Consider the following 18,689-nt stretch of genomic DNA (forward strand, 5'->3'; position numbering starts at 1 on the left):
TCAGAGGTCTCATCCTTGAAGCAAATATGTGTGTGTGGTAATACAGGACAATGATAATTATTTAATGGCAGACATGCAGATACCTGTATTCATTGCTAGATAGAGTTAAATAATGGATATTAATTGGCAAATCCATCTGAAAACATACATGTCCAGATGATCCAGTCTGTAGAACAGTGGTCAGAAATGTTCAGTGGTCAGTCAAAACACTATTTTCTCATTCCTCCTTTTGGCAGCAACACCAAGGCGTGTGCAGATATCTTTATTTCAGGTAAACTTTCTTCATGATCTTTTGCGTTGGCAAATAAAAAGACATACACATGAAAATAATTACCCTGTATCCTTGAAATTCCCACTATAACAACGTGACTGTATTTTTTAAAATGGAACAATCCTTAACTTGTATAATCTCCCGTCGATTTGTTAATATTAATCAAGTAAATCATAAAACACATGGACATGTAAATGTAAAAATACCTAAACAACTTCACATTTTGCAAGTATAATGCAACTGCAGTCTTGGCATAGATTAAATAAATGTCATTGAAGTCAGAGTGTTCCTGTGTTACCAAGACGTTGCAGAGGACATATATACTGTAGTCAATATAATTGATTTATTATACCTTTCCCTGCCGTCTCTGTTTCAGTCCTGTCTGTAACCAGCACACTGTATCATCTAGACCAGATTCCCTTAGAGAAGGGAACCTCTGCCACCTCTGGTGTCTTGGGCCTCCCACCACAACGGGGTGTCGGCTCCCACTCAGCCCAGTCAAAACTCTTCTCTGTTCTGGTACCCCAATGATGGAACAAGCTTCCCCCTAACGTCAGGACAGCAGAGTCCCTGCCAATTTCCCAAAAATGTCTGAAACACTACCTCTTCAAAAAGTATCTTAAATAAGACATTTAATTCATGCTTATGCACTTGTGTTTTCCTACTAGCACTGACATTTGCTGATAACTTCTTTGAGGAAAAATGTACTTACTATGACTGTGATATATGGTTGTCTGACCTAGGTATCTCAAGATGAATGCACTAACTAACGGTGTCTGCAGGCTTCCCATCCGAAACAGTTATGACTTTTTTCTTTGTTTTGGTCTTTTTGGGCTGTTCGTGCACAAACATTTTTAGATGGAAGCCAAAGTCGGTAGCCAAAGTCGGTAACCAAACTTTATGCTCCTTCGTCGGTGATTGGTCAACAGTAGGGATTCTTCAATGCTGTCATTGTTAATGCTTCATGTTTGCTGTCATTCAACTGGAGATGAATCGTTTTCATGCTAATTATTTCACTTGAGAAATACTGCACCAAACATTTTAGATGTAAAGTTGAGCAACTAAGATCTCCTCAGAAAAAATGTCAAAATTAATGAAACATTTCTTGAGTTATCATTAATTTTGGACTATTTTGAGAAAGTGTTTACTGGCTACGGAGTTTCAATATGGACAAACAGTAGTAATTTCTGCTTTTTTCAAGCGAAGGGCATTTATTTTTTTAAACCTCTTTTTCTCCCCAATTGATAGTTACAGTCTTGTCTCATCACTGCAACTCCCATACAGACTCGGGAGAGGCGAAGGTCGAGAGCCGCGTGTCCTCCCGAAACACGACCCAGCCAAGCCACTCTGTTTCTTGACACAATGCCCACTTAACCCGGAAGTCAGCCGCACCAATGTGTCGGAGGAAACACTGTACACCTGGCAACCGTGTCAGCGTGCATGTGCCCGGCCCACCACAGGAGTCGCTAGAGCGTGATGGGACAAGGACATCCCAGCCGGCCAAACCCTCCCCTAACCCAGACAACGCTGGGCCAATTCTGCACCGCCCCATGGGTCTCCCGGTCGTGGCCAGCAGCGACAGAGCCTGGACTCGAAACAGGATCTCTAGTGGCACAGCTAGCACTGCCTTAGACCTCTGCGCCACTCGGGAGGCTCAAGCGAAGGTCTTTTAAGGGAGTATATGAACACTTGTTCGGCTAAACATCAGCCGAACCAAAGCATGCGGAAGGCTTAAGTCTCTCTGGATAAGAGTGCCTGCTCATTTATATTGAAAAAAATAGGGTAGTATAAACCAGTTCCCGGGTCTAAACATAACCAATGAAAAATACAGCCAGCTCAACCTGACCATTTGACATTATTATGGTTTGTGAATATGCTAAAGTATCATATTGAATTTTATAATACATACACTAATATAATTTAGATGTGTTCTTATGACTATTGTCTTTTTTCCTAATCTTATTCCAGAAAATATCCATGTTCGGGCAGGGCAGCTACATATCATATATGCATCGACATACAGGAAAGTATGTACATTAATGCATTCAAAATGTTTGAGAACTTAAAAACAAAAACACTACAACATCACCATGAAAATCCGATTGTGATCGATGAAAGAGTAAAAATCATTCCATATCAACTCTCAACGCCTTGCTGTACTTGGCAAATCCACACAGTGTGAAACAAAAGGGTCCCTGGAGTGGTAGGTTGGGGGGGGTGACCTGCCAGACCTCTGGTAGTGGGGTGTACAGTATGTGTCCCAGAGACAGCAGAGGGGGAGTTGGCAGACTGGCAGGTCAGGTCCCTTTGCTGATGCCTGTTGTATGGTAGTCACCCTCCTTCATGGTCCCCAGCCACTCAGCTTGTCTTCTGAGCCTCCATGTGCAACATGGGCCACACTCCACATATAAACTGATTGAACACATTGTGGACGAGTGTTAGGTTATTGTTGATATTATGGTGCCATACAGATGTAGGATCTTAATTTGAAAAACCTCTTGTGTATCATAACCTGAAGTTCTGATTCTGAATGATCTTCAGGTATGATGAGTATTAGAGAAGGATGGAGGGGGGCTCTGCCCAACAGTGGGCAGGCATACATACATCCCTGCATGCAGCCGTTATGTATATGAAGATAGCTATTGTATAGAAATTGCATCCCCAAAAAATTCCTTATCATAACCCTCAGTCCATAAATGCATACCATAGAAGTTAGTTATGACTGATTGAATGTCATGACTGAATGTCACACTACACATACTCAACTATATTTTCTATTCCCAACACCAATAATCTACTTAAAGAGGAACGTTCGGGATAAATATTGTTGGACTGTACAGGACAACTTAACAACAACACACTGAAGAGGGGAGATAGCAGAGTCATCTTCTGCTCAAAACCTCACGCTCTCTAGGTGTGGGGGTCTTGATTTGATCACCCTGTCGCAAGTAAGACTTGTAGAGCCTACATCTGTATACACAAGCATAGAACTGGGATGTGTTGAAGAACTGGGAGGATGAGAGCACGCTTACCTTTACTTTTGGTCTGTGTTTGAGGTAGATTGACCGTATCTGGAGGCTACATGACAACAGAACATAATACATTTTTCAGTAACACATTCTTGTAGAAATCATCTGACCATATCCCTACTCAAGATTACCAGTCTGTTCTTAATCTAATTATGTTCTTCAAGCAGAATCAATCAATTTTAGTGGGAACAAATACAATGAGCAAACAAACACAGTAGAAGCTTTATAAGACCTGTAGAATATAGACGGTTCACTGGATAGTTTACCTGAAGAGTATGTGTAGGTAGGAGCCCAGGCCTGTGAGGATGTGCCACCAGGCATGGAACTGTGTCACCGCCCCAACAACAGGGGGCAATCTCTGTCTGGTGGATCTAAAGGAGAGTGAGGAGTAGAGAGTTTTACATTTGATTCTGTCTACAAACGTAGAATCTTAATTTGAGACAGTTTGCTACAGCAGGTAAATAATCCTGCAGCAACAGGAAAGGATTATAAATATTGGCCATTTTTGTAGAGATTGATTAAAAATGTTAAAGGAAATTCAAGTCTGAAATTTTAAAGTGGAAATTACAAACTTCAGAAGTCTTTTTAAACCTCAAATACAGGCCAAGTTAAAAACATTTTTGCATTGCAGGAAAGTTCTCCTTCAACATTGAGATCCTACATCTAGGGAAATGGATGTCCATATTCTGATGTCAGCATGTGCAAATTGTTTGTATATTTACCTGAGTGAGTCACATGCCAGATTATCAATGTTCCACAACAGGAACCCCAGCAGGAAGACACTCAGGGAGATGTAACACATAGGTTTGAGCCAGGGGTAGACCCTGCAGTTAAAATACAAAGTCATATGAGATGTATAAACAATGTTATAACATAGCCCTACTTCAGAGGAGGCTGGTGGGTTGAGCTATGGGAGGACAGGTTCATTGTGATGGGTGGAATGGAATCAATGGAACGGTATCAAACGCATCAAACATATGGAAACCACGTTTGACTCCGTTCTATTTCTATTTCAGCCATTACAATGAGCTTTACAATGAGCATTACAATGAGCTTTACAATGAGCATTACAATGAGCATATTACAATGAGCTTTACAATGAGCATTACAATGAGCTCCTCCCACCAGCCTCCTATGCCCTACTTCGTACTGAGGTTTCTGAAAACGTTGTCATCCAGAACCACAAATATCAGCATAATAGCAGTATCCAATGGTGAGTGGCTATTATACAATTCAAACGTTGTAAGGACAACAAATGTACTGTTGACATCTTAGTTATCAATTAGTTTCCCAAACTACTGAGCCATGATGCTACCACATTGCCACATACCATGTAACTATGAAGATAGAACGCATCACCAAGCAGGCTACAAGCGCACCATACATGACCTAAGGACACAAAAAGAAGAATCTTTAGTTTTGAAAAGCAACCAAATTCAGATCTGTGTCATATTTTAAAGTAGCCTAATTCTGGTGTTTTCACTAGAACAAAGGTGAAATTAAGTACGAGGTGTGTAATGCACACGTTTTCAACCAGACTGCTCAACCCCTAAAAAAGGATAACACAGCATGTACAAGGTTCAAACACGAGGTTGTGCTAAATCCATGCTCAAATAAAGACTGCTCTTTTGTGATGGTTGATGAGACGTATAAATGGATGGTCACAGTTCGTGTGTTGTATCTAAATGAGTAGCAAATCAAACTACACGCATCAGCTTGGTGTGAAACACCAACTAGTTGAAACAATATGCTGACACTATAACGTCCTCCAAAACAGACTGTTGAGCAAATGTTTATGACTAAACGTGTGCCACCATGGAGCAGTAGGTTAAGCAGAGGGGGCTCTGAAGTGTAAACAAAGGCTGCTTTGTCACTTTGTTTCTGTTGTTGTCAAGCAACACAGACACTTCTCTAGACTCTCAATATCCACAGCAACACTGGCTATTGTGGTGGTATGCTAGAGAGGAGTTTATATAAGTGTAACCTGGGCATATAAGATTAGTCAAAGCGATAGTCAAATAGGTGGTGTATGACATGTTGTACGACAAGTGACAACGCTGAAATATATTGCATTGCTGAATACAACTGCACAGAGACATCTGAAGTGACATGCCACAATAGCAATCTAACAGGACCTCATGTCTGGCTGTTTCCACTTTTAGCCAGGGGCAATATTTACTACTGAAACAGTGAAACCTAATACCAAACAAAGAGCATGCTCACTGAAGAGTGCAAATGTACTCTCTCTTACCTGGTGAAATACTGGCTCTTTCCATTGTAAATACACCTGGGGGAAAAAAAGAGAAAAAAGGAGAGTGCAGATAGTGACATTAGTTATTGACATACAGTAATGGAATGAAAATGGACACAACAGTTACAGTCAGGTCCAAAATTATTGGCACCCTTGGTAAAGAAGAGGAAAAAAAATACTTTATAAAATAAATACAAATAGTGAGCTATATTGTATGCACATTTTTTAAATTCTATTATTTTATACTAATACAATTGCTCAGAGAAAGATTTTGTTCAACAAGCAAAAAAATCTAAATCAAAAATAATCTGCATATGCAGCTTTCTTTCGATGCCAAACCCACCACTGGTGTGCGTGGCCAAAGAGCTCTATTTTCATGTTATTTGACCACAACACCAGTTCCAATCCAAGTGCCAATGCATTTTAGCAAACTCCAGGCGTTTACATTTGTTGTTTGCTCTCAATAAAGTATGTTTTCTGGCAACCCTTCCAGAGAACATGGAGGTGGTGTAAACTTGGTCACCGGAAGATATATGAAAAAAAAAAGCTCTCCAGCTTTGGCCCTTTGCCTCCCGAACCATCTTCCTTACTGTACGTGGGGACAAGATACACCTTCGTCCAATAACAGAAAAGTTGTCCACTGTTCCAGTGGTTTTAAACTGAATTGTTGCCCTAATAGTGGTATAGATGTAGGATCTTAAATATGAGCCAGTTTGGTACAGCAGGAAAATAATACTGCAGCAACAGGAAATGACAATTATTATGTGGATTATAACTAATGAAAAAATGTTGGAGGGGTTGATGCATTTTTCAGTAGGGCAAATCAAGTCTGCCATTTTAAAGTGGAAATTACAAACTTTAGAAGCCTTTTTAAACCTTGAATTGACTACACTTTTGCATTTCCTGCTGTGCACGAAAATTCTCAGCAATAAAATAGTGATCAAATTAAGATCCTACAGCTGTAGTGGTGTATATGCATATATGTCTGAGCAAATGCATTAGAATAATATCATTTTTATCAAGGGCACCAATAATTTTTGACCTGACTGTGGGATTTATGAGACACTCACCACACTGACTGAGACACTGAAGAACAATAACAATGTGATAGGAAATAAACTCAGAGTGTTTTCTTGCTTGAAGCATTCATATCTGTAACAAAAAATGAATTAAATTATCATTCCTCTCATGACACATATTTGTAATTATAGACATACTGTATACAGTAAGGCTTTTGAGAAGGATGGAGACAAAGATGATGAAAGATGCCCCAGTTGAAATGGAGGAACTCTAAGTGCCGCTGAATCCATAGACATCAGCTCAGTTACATGGCATCTACAACCACGAGAGAGACACAATATGTGCTTTCTTAGGGTGGATCAATTGGAGGGTTGGATTCACTTTTCATTTATCACATTACATTTTATATTGCCCTCAAATTACTTTCAGTGAGCTTTTGACCTGGGCTGCTCAATGGCATTGGCACTGTGAAAGCTGAAGAGCGTAAATCCATTATGTTGGGTACTTACAGACAGTAGACAAAGACACAGGTGCTGTAGATCATTGGCAGCTCATCCAGCAACTGTGGGGGTCAGACAGCAGAGACAGAGAGTGATGTATAATGGGATGGTCGGCACGAGCCAAGACAAGACTATTGTTGTCTGTTGACTCCAGTGTCTGACCGAACTGCATGTGCATTCTTCAGGAAATGATGAGGTATCATTTTTTATATCCTTAACAGCTGAAAAGGTCCATGTGATTATGAGAACACAACTCTTCAATGGTGGATGCATACAGTGTGCTGACGAATCACAATTTATTTTTAGATACTAAAAGTCAGCTCACCTGCATCTCATATTGCAGCGTCATATGGAAGCACCAGGAACCAATGCCAACAGCTGGAACAGAAGAAGAGATCACATCAAACAAGCAGCAGGAAGCACAGACATTCAAACCATTCACTCAAATAAACAGGAAGGCATCTTGATGATGTCCTTTTAAAATACTATGAAGTAGGAGTAAGTACTGTAAGTAGCCTTACACAAGCCTTGGCTTGTACGAGCCTGAACGGCTCATAGGAGCAGGAGCCCATCTCCTGTTTCTGGAGTATGAGGCAGCTTAATGTACAAGTGAATCAAATTAAAATGTATTGGTCGCTTACACAGATTTGCAGATTTTATTGCAGGTGCAGCGAAATGTTTATGTTTCTATCACCAACAGTACATTAATATCTACCAATACAATAACAATACACATAATCAACAAATTAAGGAAAATAATATGAAGAAATATCAGAGCGAGCAATATAAAATAAATGGAATGTATAGACAGTATATGAATAGAACATGTGTATACAACAGTAGTTATATAAGATGAGCCATGACTAGAATACAGTATATACATACTGAACACTTAGTATACAAAAAATTAAGAACACCTGCTCTTTCCATGACATAGGCTGACCAGGTGAATCAGGTGAAAGCTATTATCCCTTATTTATGTCACATGTTAAATCCACTTCAATCAGTGTAGATGAAGGGGAGGAGACAGGTTAAAGGATTTTTAAGCCTTGAGACAATTGAAACATGTATTGTGTATGTGTGCCATTCAGATGGTGAATGGGCAAGACAAAACATTTAAGTGCCTTTTAATGGGGTATGGTATTAGGTGCACAGGTTTGTGTCAAGAGCTGCAACTCTGCTGGGTTTTTCACGCTCAACAGTTTCCCGTTTGTATCAAGAATGGTCCATCACCCAAAGGACATCCAGCCAACTGTGGGAAGCAGTGGAGTCAACATTGGCCAGCATCCCTGTGGACACCTTGTAGAATCTATGCCCAGGCAAATTGAGGTTGTTCTGAGGGAAAAAGGGGGAGGTGCAACTCAATATTAGGAAGGTGTTCCTTATGTTTGGTACACTCAGTGGGTAAAATAGTATGAAAACATTAAAGTAGACCAGTGTTCAATGACTCTAGGTACATAGGGCAGCAAGTCTATGGTGCAGGGTAGAGTACCAGGTGGTAACCAACTAGTGACAGTGTAAGGTTCAGGGCAGGTTACTAGGCGGAGGCCGACTAGTGATGACTGTTTAACAGTGTGATGCCCTGGAGATAAACAGCTTCGATCAGTCTCTCGGTCCCAGCTTTGATGCACATGTACTGTCTATACCTGGTAGCGGGGTGAATAGGCTGTGGCACGGGTGGCTGAGGTCCTTGATCTTCTTGGCCTTCCTGTGACACCGGGTGCTGTAGATGTCCTGGAGGACAGGCAGTGTGCTCTCCCTCTGGAGAGCCTTGCGGTTGTGGACAGTGCAGTTGCCATACCAGGCAGTAATACAGTCAGACCGAATGCTCTCAAAAGTGAATCTGTAGACATTTGTGAGGGTCTTAGGGGCTGAGACATTTCTGAGGTCGAAAAGGGTCTGTTCGGGGCTCTACAGGGCAACCATATTACTCGCAAATGGCCTAAATATTTTTCTTTGCGAACTGGATTTTTTATTTAGGCGCACCAGTGCCCCTAGAAGAATGAAGGATTCTAGCTTTATTACCTCATATTTTTCATTGAAATACTACATTTCTTTGTGTGCGCCTACATTTTCCAAACTACACGTATGCTCCTTGTAAAAAAGGTCAGCGTAGAGCCCTGCTGTTGTGCTTTCTTCACCACTCTGTCGGTGTGGAGGGACTATTTTAGGACCTCAGTGATGTGCACGCGGAAGAACTTGAAGCTTTTGACCCACTCCACTGCAGCTCCATCGATGTGGATGGAGGAGTGTTCTCTCTGCTGTCTCCAGTAGTCCACGATCAGCTCTTTCGTTTTGTTGACATTGAGGGAGATGTCTCTCTCATGCAGTCTCCTCTGAACAGTTGATGTTGAGATGTGTCTGTTACTTAAACTCTGTGAAGAATTTATTTGGGCTGCAATCTGAGGTGCAGTTAACTCTAATGAACTTATCCTCTGCAGCAGAGGTAACTCTGGGTCTTCCTTTCCTGTGGCAGTCCTCATGAGAGCCAGTTTCATAATAGCGCTTGATGGGTTTTGCGACAGCACTTGAAGAAACGTAACGTTCTTGAAATGTTCTGTATTGACTGACCTTCATGTCTTAGAGTAATGATGGACTGTCATTTCTCTTTGCTTATTTGAGCTGTTCTTGCCATAATATGGACTATTTTACCAAATAGGGCTATCTCAAACACATTAAGGAAAGACATTCCACTATTTAACTTTTAACAACGCACACCTGTTAATTTAAATGGATTCCAGGTGAAGCTGGTTCAGAAAATGTCAAGAGTGTGCAAAGCTGTCAAGGCGAAGGGTGGCTTTGAAGAATCTTAAATATATTTTTGTTTAACACTTTTTTGGTTACTACATGATTCTATATGTGTTATTTCATAGTTATGGTCTTCACTAGTATTCTGCAATGTAGAAAACAGTAAAAATAAAGAAAAACCCTGGAATGAGTATGTTTCCAAACTTTTGACTAGTACTGTACATTTTGCCCTCAGAACAGCCTAAATTCATCAGGGCATTGACTCTACAAGGTGTCGAAAGCGTTCCACAGGGATGCTGGCCCATGTTGACTCAAACGCTTCCCACAGTTGTGTCAAGTTGGCTGGATGTTCTTTGGGCGGTGGACCATTCTTGATAGACATGGGAAACTTTTGAGCGTTTCAAACCCAGCAGCATTGCAGTTCTTAATACAAACCGGTGCATCTGGTACCTACTACCATATCCCATTCAGAGGCACTTGCATTTTTTTGTCTTGTCCATTCACACTCTGAATGCCACACATACACAATCCATGTCTCAGTTGTCTCAAGCTTTAAATATCATTCTTCAACCCGTCTTCTCCGCTTCATTTACACTGATTGACGTGGATTTAATAAGTGACATTAATAAGTGATCATAGCTTTCACCTGGATTCACCTGGTCAGTCTATGTCATGGAGAGAGCAGGTGATCTTAATGTTTTGTATACTCAGCATACCGGATCAAGCATTCCATTCCAGCTAAACAATGGATATAATGTATAGCGTAAAAATAAAAATACATATCAAAAATGTATTAAATAAAAATCAGAGATCAGTAATATTTTACACACACACAAACGTACCCATAGGCAACGATTTCTGATGAAAAAACACATGGGAAAAATGGGTGGATATAGCATTTAGGATATAAACTCCTCATTTGTATTATAAAATATTAGTAAATCATACTAATAGTTCCTGATGTGTATGGAGCACCTACCTGCCAGTCCCAGAAAAGAGTAGACGTAGCGGAACTCTAGGCCGTCTTTATACGTCTGGATGGCACCGTAGATGGGAGGCAGGATCATAATGAGGTTGCTGACAGTGTTCCCTGTACAACAAGATAACAAACAGAGCAACTGTCAGAGGAAGACAAGACAGCGTGTAGTGTATGATAGCAAACAACCACAATCATTTGATGTCTGATAGAATTTCTAACAGTGTGTCTCTTAGCAGATGGAAAACTAGAGAAAGAATAGTGTTTACTTTCTGTAAGCAGGTCCAATTTATAAAATCAGTAAGATTTAGACTGGTGAAATGAGTTATTTATTTACAAGGCCATTTCAGGAAAACTGCCATTTTATCTATGCTGTCTTCTGGCTCGAAAGAAAAATGCATAAAAGCATGGTCCTTTAATTTCTCAGCCCCCTGGTCTTGGAATCTCCTCCAAGCCAACCTAAAACTACAGGACCTGGTGTCCCTGGATGAGGTCAAGGGACAAATAGATGAACAGGTTGTTAAGACATGTAGTTGTTACTAGATGTCACTAGTTGCTTATGTAACGAAGCATGTTGTTTTACTTCACACACACCACAAACGAACATGCCTGCACACACACACATCCACTGTTTGTTTGCTGTTGTATTTGTGCAGTCGCCACTGTCTTCTGTCTGTGTTGTCCGTTTTGTCTTCCATAGTTTTTTTCTATCCCAGCCTCCGTCCCCAGAGGAGGCATTTTGCCTCTTGCCATCATTGTAAATAAGAATTGGTTCTTAAATTCACTTGCCTGGTTAAATAAAGGTAACATATTTAATTTGAAGATTTCACAACACCAAGTGATGGTTGATGATCAACGATGCTAATGATTAGAATGTTGTTTCAAGTTGGGGCTTATATGCAAGAGGCAAGAGCTCTGAGGGCTAACTCAGTTTGTTGTTCAGTTAACACTGCTACACTGTTGTACTGTATTTGTTGCTTGCTTAGCTGCTGGATACAAAAGTAAAGGATTCTTGAAATCATATTCTTACAAATATATGTACAAGACTAAGGAATATTGGATGTCTGTTGCACAATATTTATGTTTAACATTAGGCTGGTGCCCTACATTAGTAAGTTGTGTTGTACATTAGGCTGACTGACTTCAGGTCAAATAGCATTAGGCAATCCCCAAGGTGCTGTAGTCAGTACAATGCCAAGAACTTTCCTGTTTAACGTTTTCATTAGTTTAACTTTAACCAAACATGAGGAGAATCTCCTGTTGAATGTATTCTGATCTCCCTCGATGCTGCAAGCAGCGCTACTATTATTCAGCTCTGCTGAGGTTCTGAAAACTGAGATATAGCACATGTATGCCACACAATGAGGGTAAAAAAATTGTGGTTGCCTCTTTGTCTGTCTTCCACATTAGATTTATTTGACGTTGCACATCCCAGGCCTTTTATTCTACAACTTGGGACCCAATTTAAGAGCCAAACCAACCATTGCTTCAAACTCTACTGGTCGTGTGGAGTATCAGTGACATGGTCACTTTAATAATACAGTGTTCTACACATTTATAAAAGCTACGTAAGAGCAAGTGTTCTGTTATCAGAGTATTAGTTCTAGGTTAGATGCTTTTTAATAATTTTTTTTTAAATCCTTCATATTATGCATGTGAATAGTCATTCAATCTAGTGTTTTCACCTTTCCAAGGTCAAGGAGAGAAGACGAGTGTTGGGTCACTCAGTGTAATGTGGGTCATGGGTGAGTCAGAGATAGCGAGAGAAAACTAAAAGAGCAGTAGTTAAACACAGCTAATTCTGACCCACTTGGCAGTTTCGAAAATTGGCATCATTAAAAACATAATAAAGCCAACTGTATTATCATGGAGTTTTGCCATAACAGGACAGTGGGTGTGGGATTCTCAGAAAGCCTGTAGGGCAGAGTTTCTCAAACTTTTTGGGGCCAGGGATCTCTTTTGTAATAGAAAATTCACCAAGGACCCCCTCATAACTCGAGTGAGATAGAACTAGCATAGACGGAGTTTTACTGCTGCACTCACAATCTTTTATCGCTCATATCATTCAAAAGGGTATCCAAAAGCAAATTACGAATGCTGAGTTGCAGGTTTTTTATCTTGCAATGGAATGGAGCTCTTAGTGTTAAAGATAATTATCATGAATAGAAAAATGCTGCGGTGCCTGTGTAACATGCTGACTAAACCAGCCCCGCACGTGAGTCCGTGTGCACCATCGCATGACCTGCCCCCAAATTAATGTAGTTGGTTCACAGTTGGTTTTGATATTTTAATCTGCGTATCAAGATCGCGTCTGGTGTGGATGGACAAACCACCAGACGCTGTCACGGCCTGGTCGAAGTATTTTGTGTTTATCTTCATGTTTGGGTCAGGCCAGGGTGTGGCATGGGGTTTTTGTATTGTGGTGTGTTTTGTCTTGGGGTTTTGGTATGTATTGGGATTGTAGCTAGTGGGGTGATCTAGCAAAGTCTATGGCTGTCTGGAGTGGTTCTCAATCAGAGGCAGGTGTTTATCGTTGTCTCTGATTGGGAACCATATTTAGGCAGCCATATTCTTTGGTTGTTTTGTGGGTGATTGTCCTTAGTGTCCTTGTTCCTGTCGCTGTGTTAGTTTACACTAGTATAGGCTGTTTCGGTTCTCGTTACGTTTCCACGTTTGTTGTTTTTTGTAGTGTTTAATATTGATTCGTGTTTTACGTTTGTTCATTAAACATGGATCGCAATCTACACGCTGCATTTTGGTCCGACTCTCCTTCACACCTAGAAAACCGTTACAGAATCACCCACCACAAACGGACCAAGCAGTGTGTCAACAGGCAGGAGCCACAGGAGAGGCAACAGAGGCAGCAGCAGCAGGAGCAGCAGCAGCTGCAGTGGGAGAGGCTGCACTACCTGGAGAAATGGACATGGGAGGACGAACTGGACGGTAAAGGACCCTGGGCTCAGCCTGGAGAATATCGCCGCCCCAAGGAAGAACTGGAGGCGGAGAAAGCTGAGAGGCGCAGGTATGAGGAGGCAGCACGGCGTAGCGGATGGAAGCCCGAGAGTCAGCCCCAAAAATGTATTGGGGGGGGCTCACAGGGAGTAGGGCTACGCTAGGTAGGAGACCTACGCTAACTTCCTGTGGTTACCGGGGGGCTAGAGAGACCGGGCAGGCACCGTGTTATGCAGTGGTGCGCACGGTGTCCCCAGTGCGGGTGCATAGCCCGGTGCGGTATATTCTAGCTCCGCGTATCGGCCGGGCTAGATTGAGCGTCGAGCCAAATGCCATGAAGCCGGCTCTACGCATCTGGTCCCCAGTGCGTCTCCTTGGGCCGGCTTACATGGCACCAGCCTTGCGCTCGGTGTCTCCGGTTCGCCTGCATAGCCCAGTGCGGGCTATTCCACCTCGCCACACTGGCAGGGCGCCCGAGAGCATTCAACCAGGTAAGGTTGGACGGGCTCGGTGCTCATGAGCTCCAGTGCGCCTGCACGGTCCGGTCTACCCAGTACCACCTCCACACCCCAGCCCTCCGGTAGCAGCTCCCCGCACCAGGCTTCCTGTGCGTGTCCTTGGTTCAGTACCACCAGTGCCAGCACCACGCATCAGGCCTACAGTGCGCCTCGCCTCTCCAGCGCTGCCGGAGCCTTTCTCCTCTCCTGCGCTGCCGGAGTCTCCCGCCTGTTCAGCACAGCCAGAGCCTTCCTCCTCTACAGCGCTGCTGGAGTCTCCTGCCTGTTCAGCGCAGCCAGAGCTGTCGGTCTGCATGGAGCAGCCAGAGCTGTCGGTCTGCATGGAGCAGCCAGAGCTGTCGGTCTGCATGGAGCAGCCAGAGCTGTCGGTCTGCATGGAGCAGCCAGAGCTGTCGGTCTGCATGGAGCAGCCAAAGCTGTCGGTCTGCATGGAGCAGCCAAAGCTGTCGGTCTGCATGGAGCAGCCAGAGCTGTCAGTCTGCATGGAGCAGCCAGTCTGCAAGGAGCTGCCAGTCTGCAAGGAGCTGCCAGTCTGTAAGAAGCCGCCAGAGCCGCCAGTCAGCATGGAGCAGCCAGATCTTTCAGTCTGCCAGGATCCGCCAGTCAGCCAGACTCTTCCAGATCCGCCAGTCAGCCAGACTCTTCCAGATCCGCCAGTCAGCCAGACTCTTCCAGATCCGCCAGTCAGCCAGACTCTTCCAGATCCGCCAGTCAGCCAGACTCTTCCAGATCCGCCAGACTCTTCCAGATCCGCCAGTCAGCCAGACTCTTCCAGATCCGCCAGTCGGCCAGACTCTTCCAGATCCGCCAGTCGGCCAGACTCTTCCAGATCCGCCAGTCGGCCAGGATCCGCCAGTCGGCCAGGATCCGCCAGTCGGCCAGGATCCGCCAGTCGGCCAGGATCTGCTGAAACCACCAGTCAGCCAGGATCTGGTAGATCTATCTACCTGCCTGGGCTTCCTCTCACTCCCGAGCTTTCTCTCACTCCCGAGCTGCCTCAGTCCCGAGCTGCCCTTCAGTCCCGATCTGCTCCTCAGTCCAGTGGGGTTCTGGGTGAGGACTACTGGGCCATGGTCGGCGTCGAGGGTGGACTATCCAGGGACGCGAGGAGAGGGGACAAAGACATTGACTGAGTGGGGTCCACGTCCCGCGCCGGAGCCGCCACCATGGACAGACGCCTACCCGGACCCTCCCTGTTGTTTTGAGGTGCGTTCGGGAGTCCGCACCTTAGGGGGGGGGGGGGGGGTTCTGTCACGCCCTGGTCGAAGTATTTTGTGTTTATCTTCAGACGCGATCATGATACGCAGATTAAAATATCAAAACCAATTGTGAACAAACTACATTAATTTGGGGGCAGGTCAAAACACATATGAAACATTTATAGACATTAGCTAGCTGTTTCTAGCTAGTTTGTCCTGGGAGATGAACATTGGGATGTTATTTTTGTATATTTGTATTCTGTCCTTTTTACTCTGTCAATTAGGTTAGTATTGTGGAGTAACTACAATGTTTATCCATCCACATTTTTTCCTATCACAGCCATTAAACACTAACTGTTTTAAAGTCACCATTGGCCTCATGGGGAAATCCCTGAGCAGTTTCCTTCCTCTCTGGTGACTGTGTTAGGATGGACACCTGTATCTTTGTAGTGGGTGTATTGATACACCCTCCAACCTTCACCATGCGCAAAGGGATATTCAATGTCTGCTTTTTTATTTTCACATCTACCAATAGGTGCCCTTTTTTGTGAGGCATTGGAAAACCTCCCTGTTCATTGTGTTTGAATCTGTGTTTGAAATTCACTGCTCGACTGAGGGACCTTACAGATTACTGTATGTGTGGGGTACAGACATGAGGTAGTCAGTCCAAAATCATGTTAAACACTATTGTGTCCATGCAACGTATGTGACCTGTTTAGCACATTTTTACTCCTGAACATGTTTAAGCTTGCCATAACAAAGGGGTTGAATACAGTACCTTTTTTTTTGTTGATTCAAGACATTTCAGCTTTTCATTTTTTTTTTTGCATTTGTAGAACATAATCAAAAAACATCATTATACTTTGACATTGTGGATTATTGTGTGTAGGCCAGTGAAAGAACAACCTCATTTAATCAATTTTAAAGTCAGGCTGTAACAACAAAATACGAAAAAGTCTAGGGGTGTGAATTAGTGATGCGTGGGTTGACTCATAACCCGCCATCCCCCCAGTTATATCCGTTGGGCTGACTGGTTTAGGGTCATTCAATATTGTTTGGATGAAGAGCGTGTGTGGCGGGCAGGTTGAATAAAGAGAGAACAGTACATAAAAAAATCCAGAAATGTATATTTCTTGTGCAATTTATATCTATAGGCTACATTGAGGTTTTTCTTTCATTATTTTAGGCTGTCTGGCATTAGTGCGTAAGCCTAAGGTTTAGGGTCAAACTGTATGCAGGCCAAATAGTCTACACGCCTATCGCCAAATGTTTTTGGGAGCGGGCAGAAGTTTACGTCACTCCACAGAGGCAAAAGTGAAAATGCCGGAGTTTAATTCAATAAGAGAAAAGCTTAAGAGTTGAAAATAAAAGAGGGCCAGAAAAGTAATGTTTGGGAAAGATTTGGTGAAGTGGTAGCTCTGTCAGCTCTGGGATTCGATTCAGCAAACTTTCGGTTACTGTCCCACTATGCTACCTGCCGAAAGAGTCTATATGCTGAAGCCATCTTGTGGCGCATTTCATTGTACACATGCGCAAAGCGACTTTTTAATGTGCAGTATAGATAGCCTATTACAGTAGTATACTTGTAAACAGTTAGGCCTACTTGAAAGAGCGCGGTGCGGCTGCAGGTGCAAGTGAAGTTGTGACTCATTGGTGGGTCTGGCATCGCCCTAGGTAAGAAGCACGGTCGAGGTGACGACACTAATGGTAACTTCTACCTTACCGGTATAAAAACATCAAAGCTGTATTTAAATGTAGAAATAACAGAAATTATCTAGCCTTCTGGCGCGAGCGTACGGGAATGGCACCACCAGGCATAATGTTTACGCTATTTCTGAGACGGCTTTCCGCACGGAGCCACATCCGTATTTATTGCATTCATTTTTGTTTTCTATTACTAGTTTTGCAATAAGCATGGTGTCAGCTGTACTTACAGAATTCTGCGATGTAGAAAGAGACGACATAATTATCCTCACACCAATCTAGCGTTGAGGTTGGCCGCCCCCAGTATCCCAGCCTGTCTGCGGATGGAGCCATGATGGAAAAAACGATCGGGCAGTTCTGTGTGGTTGCAGTCCAAACACTTAAAAGACACACCCTATCCCCTCAGCCCTCAAATGAAGTGGACACTTCTGATGACGTTTCATGACGTCTGACGAGTTTACACTTACAGGGCGAGGGAGGAAGGAATGATTTTTGTGTGTGTGTGAGTTAAGGAGGAGTGCAGCATCTTTAGTACTAACGAATTATGACCGAAAGGCGCCCTCCATCCCCTCAGTTACAACAAATTGTATGTATTAACCCTAGATGACTGACAGGGGGCGCTGTTTTGAAGCCACTGCGCCGCCATTTTGGTACACCATAGTAAAATATATACAGTACCAGTCAAAAGTTTGGACATACCTACCCTTTCCAGTGTTTTTCTTTATTTTTACTATTTTCTACATTGTAGAATAATAGTGAAGACATCACAACTATGAAATAACACATGGAATCATATACCGGTACCCCCTGTATATAGCCTCGCTATTGTTATTTTACTACTGTTATTTAACGATTTTATTTCTTATTTTTTACTTATCTACTTAGTTATTTTTCTTAAAACTGCATTGTTGGTTAAGGGCTTGTAAGTAAGCATTTCACTGTAAGGTGCATGTCACAAATAACATTTGATTTGATGTAGTAACCAAAAATTGTTAAACAAATTGTTAAACAAAGGTATTTTATATTTGAGACGCTTCAAAGTAGCCACCCTTTGCCTTGATGACAACTTTGCACACTCTTGGCATTCTCTCAACCAGCTTCATGAGGTAGTCAACTGGAATGCATTTAATTTAACAGGTGTGCCTTGTTAAAAGTTAATTTGTGGAATTACTTTCCTTCTTAATGCATTTGAGCCAATCAGTTGTGTTGTCATAAGGTAGGTGTCACGTCTACTCCCGCTCCACCTCTCCAGCACTCAATGTCGCAGGTTTACTAATCCCTGCCTCTGACTACCATCATTACGCACACCTGGCACCATCGTTATGCGCACCTGCGCCTCATTATGAGACTCACCTGGACTCCATCACTTCACTGAATACCTCCCCTATATCTCTCAATCCCTTTCATTCCCTGGCAGTATTAGTTATGTGTTTCATGTCCAGACGCTACTCTTGTTTTGTATCAATCTATGTTTATTGTATTATTAAACTCACCCCCTGCACTTGCTTTTTGACTCCCAGC

The 18,689-nt window shown here is 42.8% G+C and overlaps 1 protein-coding gene across 1 annotated transcript; it reads right to left on the reverse strand.

Annotated features, from left to right (window-relative positions):
* Positions 1-224: 224 nt before the first annotated feature.
* Positions 225-17,668, reverse strand: acer3 (alkaline ceramidase 3). The gene is made up of 11 exons (XM_029671031.2): positions 17,399-17,668; positions 10,799-10,909; positions 7,397-7,449; positions 7,081-7,133; positions 6,622-6,703; positions 5,552-5,587; positions 4,631-4,689; positions 4,023-4,124; positions 3,567-3,671; positions 3,304-3,349; positions 225-2,683 (listed from the first exon to the last, which is right to left on the reverse strand). Exons 1-11 carry the CDS (start codon positions 17,499-17,501, stop codon positions 2,630-2,632), a joined length of 804 nt encoding a protein of 267 aa, XP_029526891.1. The 5' UTR covers positions 17,502-17,668; the 3' UTR covers positions 225-2,629.
* Positions 17,669-18,689: the final 1,021 nt, after the last annotated feature.

The sequence above is a fragment of the Oncorhynchus nerka genome, linkage group LG10 (genome assembly GCF_034236695.1).
Source record: "Oncorhynchus nerka isolate Pitt River linkage group LG10, Oner_Uvic_2.0, whole genome shotgun sequence".
NCBI lineage: Eukaryota > Metazoa > Chordata > Actinopteri > Salmoniformes > Salmonidae > Oncorhynchus > Oncorhynchus nerka.

Bases quoted from the DNA above. Each gene is read 5' to 3' on its own strand.
- acer3 (XM_029671031.2), bottom strand. From the start codon at position 17,501: ATGGCTCCATCCGCAGACAGGCTGGGATACTGGGGGCGGCCAACCTCA. The intron at 6,704-7,080 runs GTAAGTACCCAA...TTTTTGTTACAG, and splicing joins TGTGTCTTTGTCTACTGTCT to ATATGAATGCTTCAAGCAAG. The intron at 4,125-4,630 runs GTATGTGGCAAT...TTTTAACTGCAG, and splicing joins TCTATCTTCATAGTTACATG to GGTCTACCCCTGGCTCAAAC.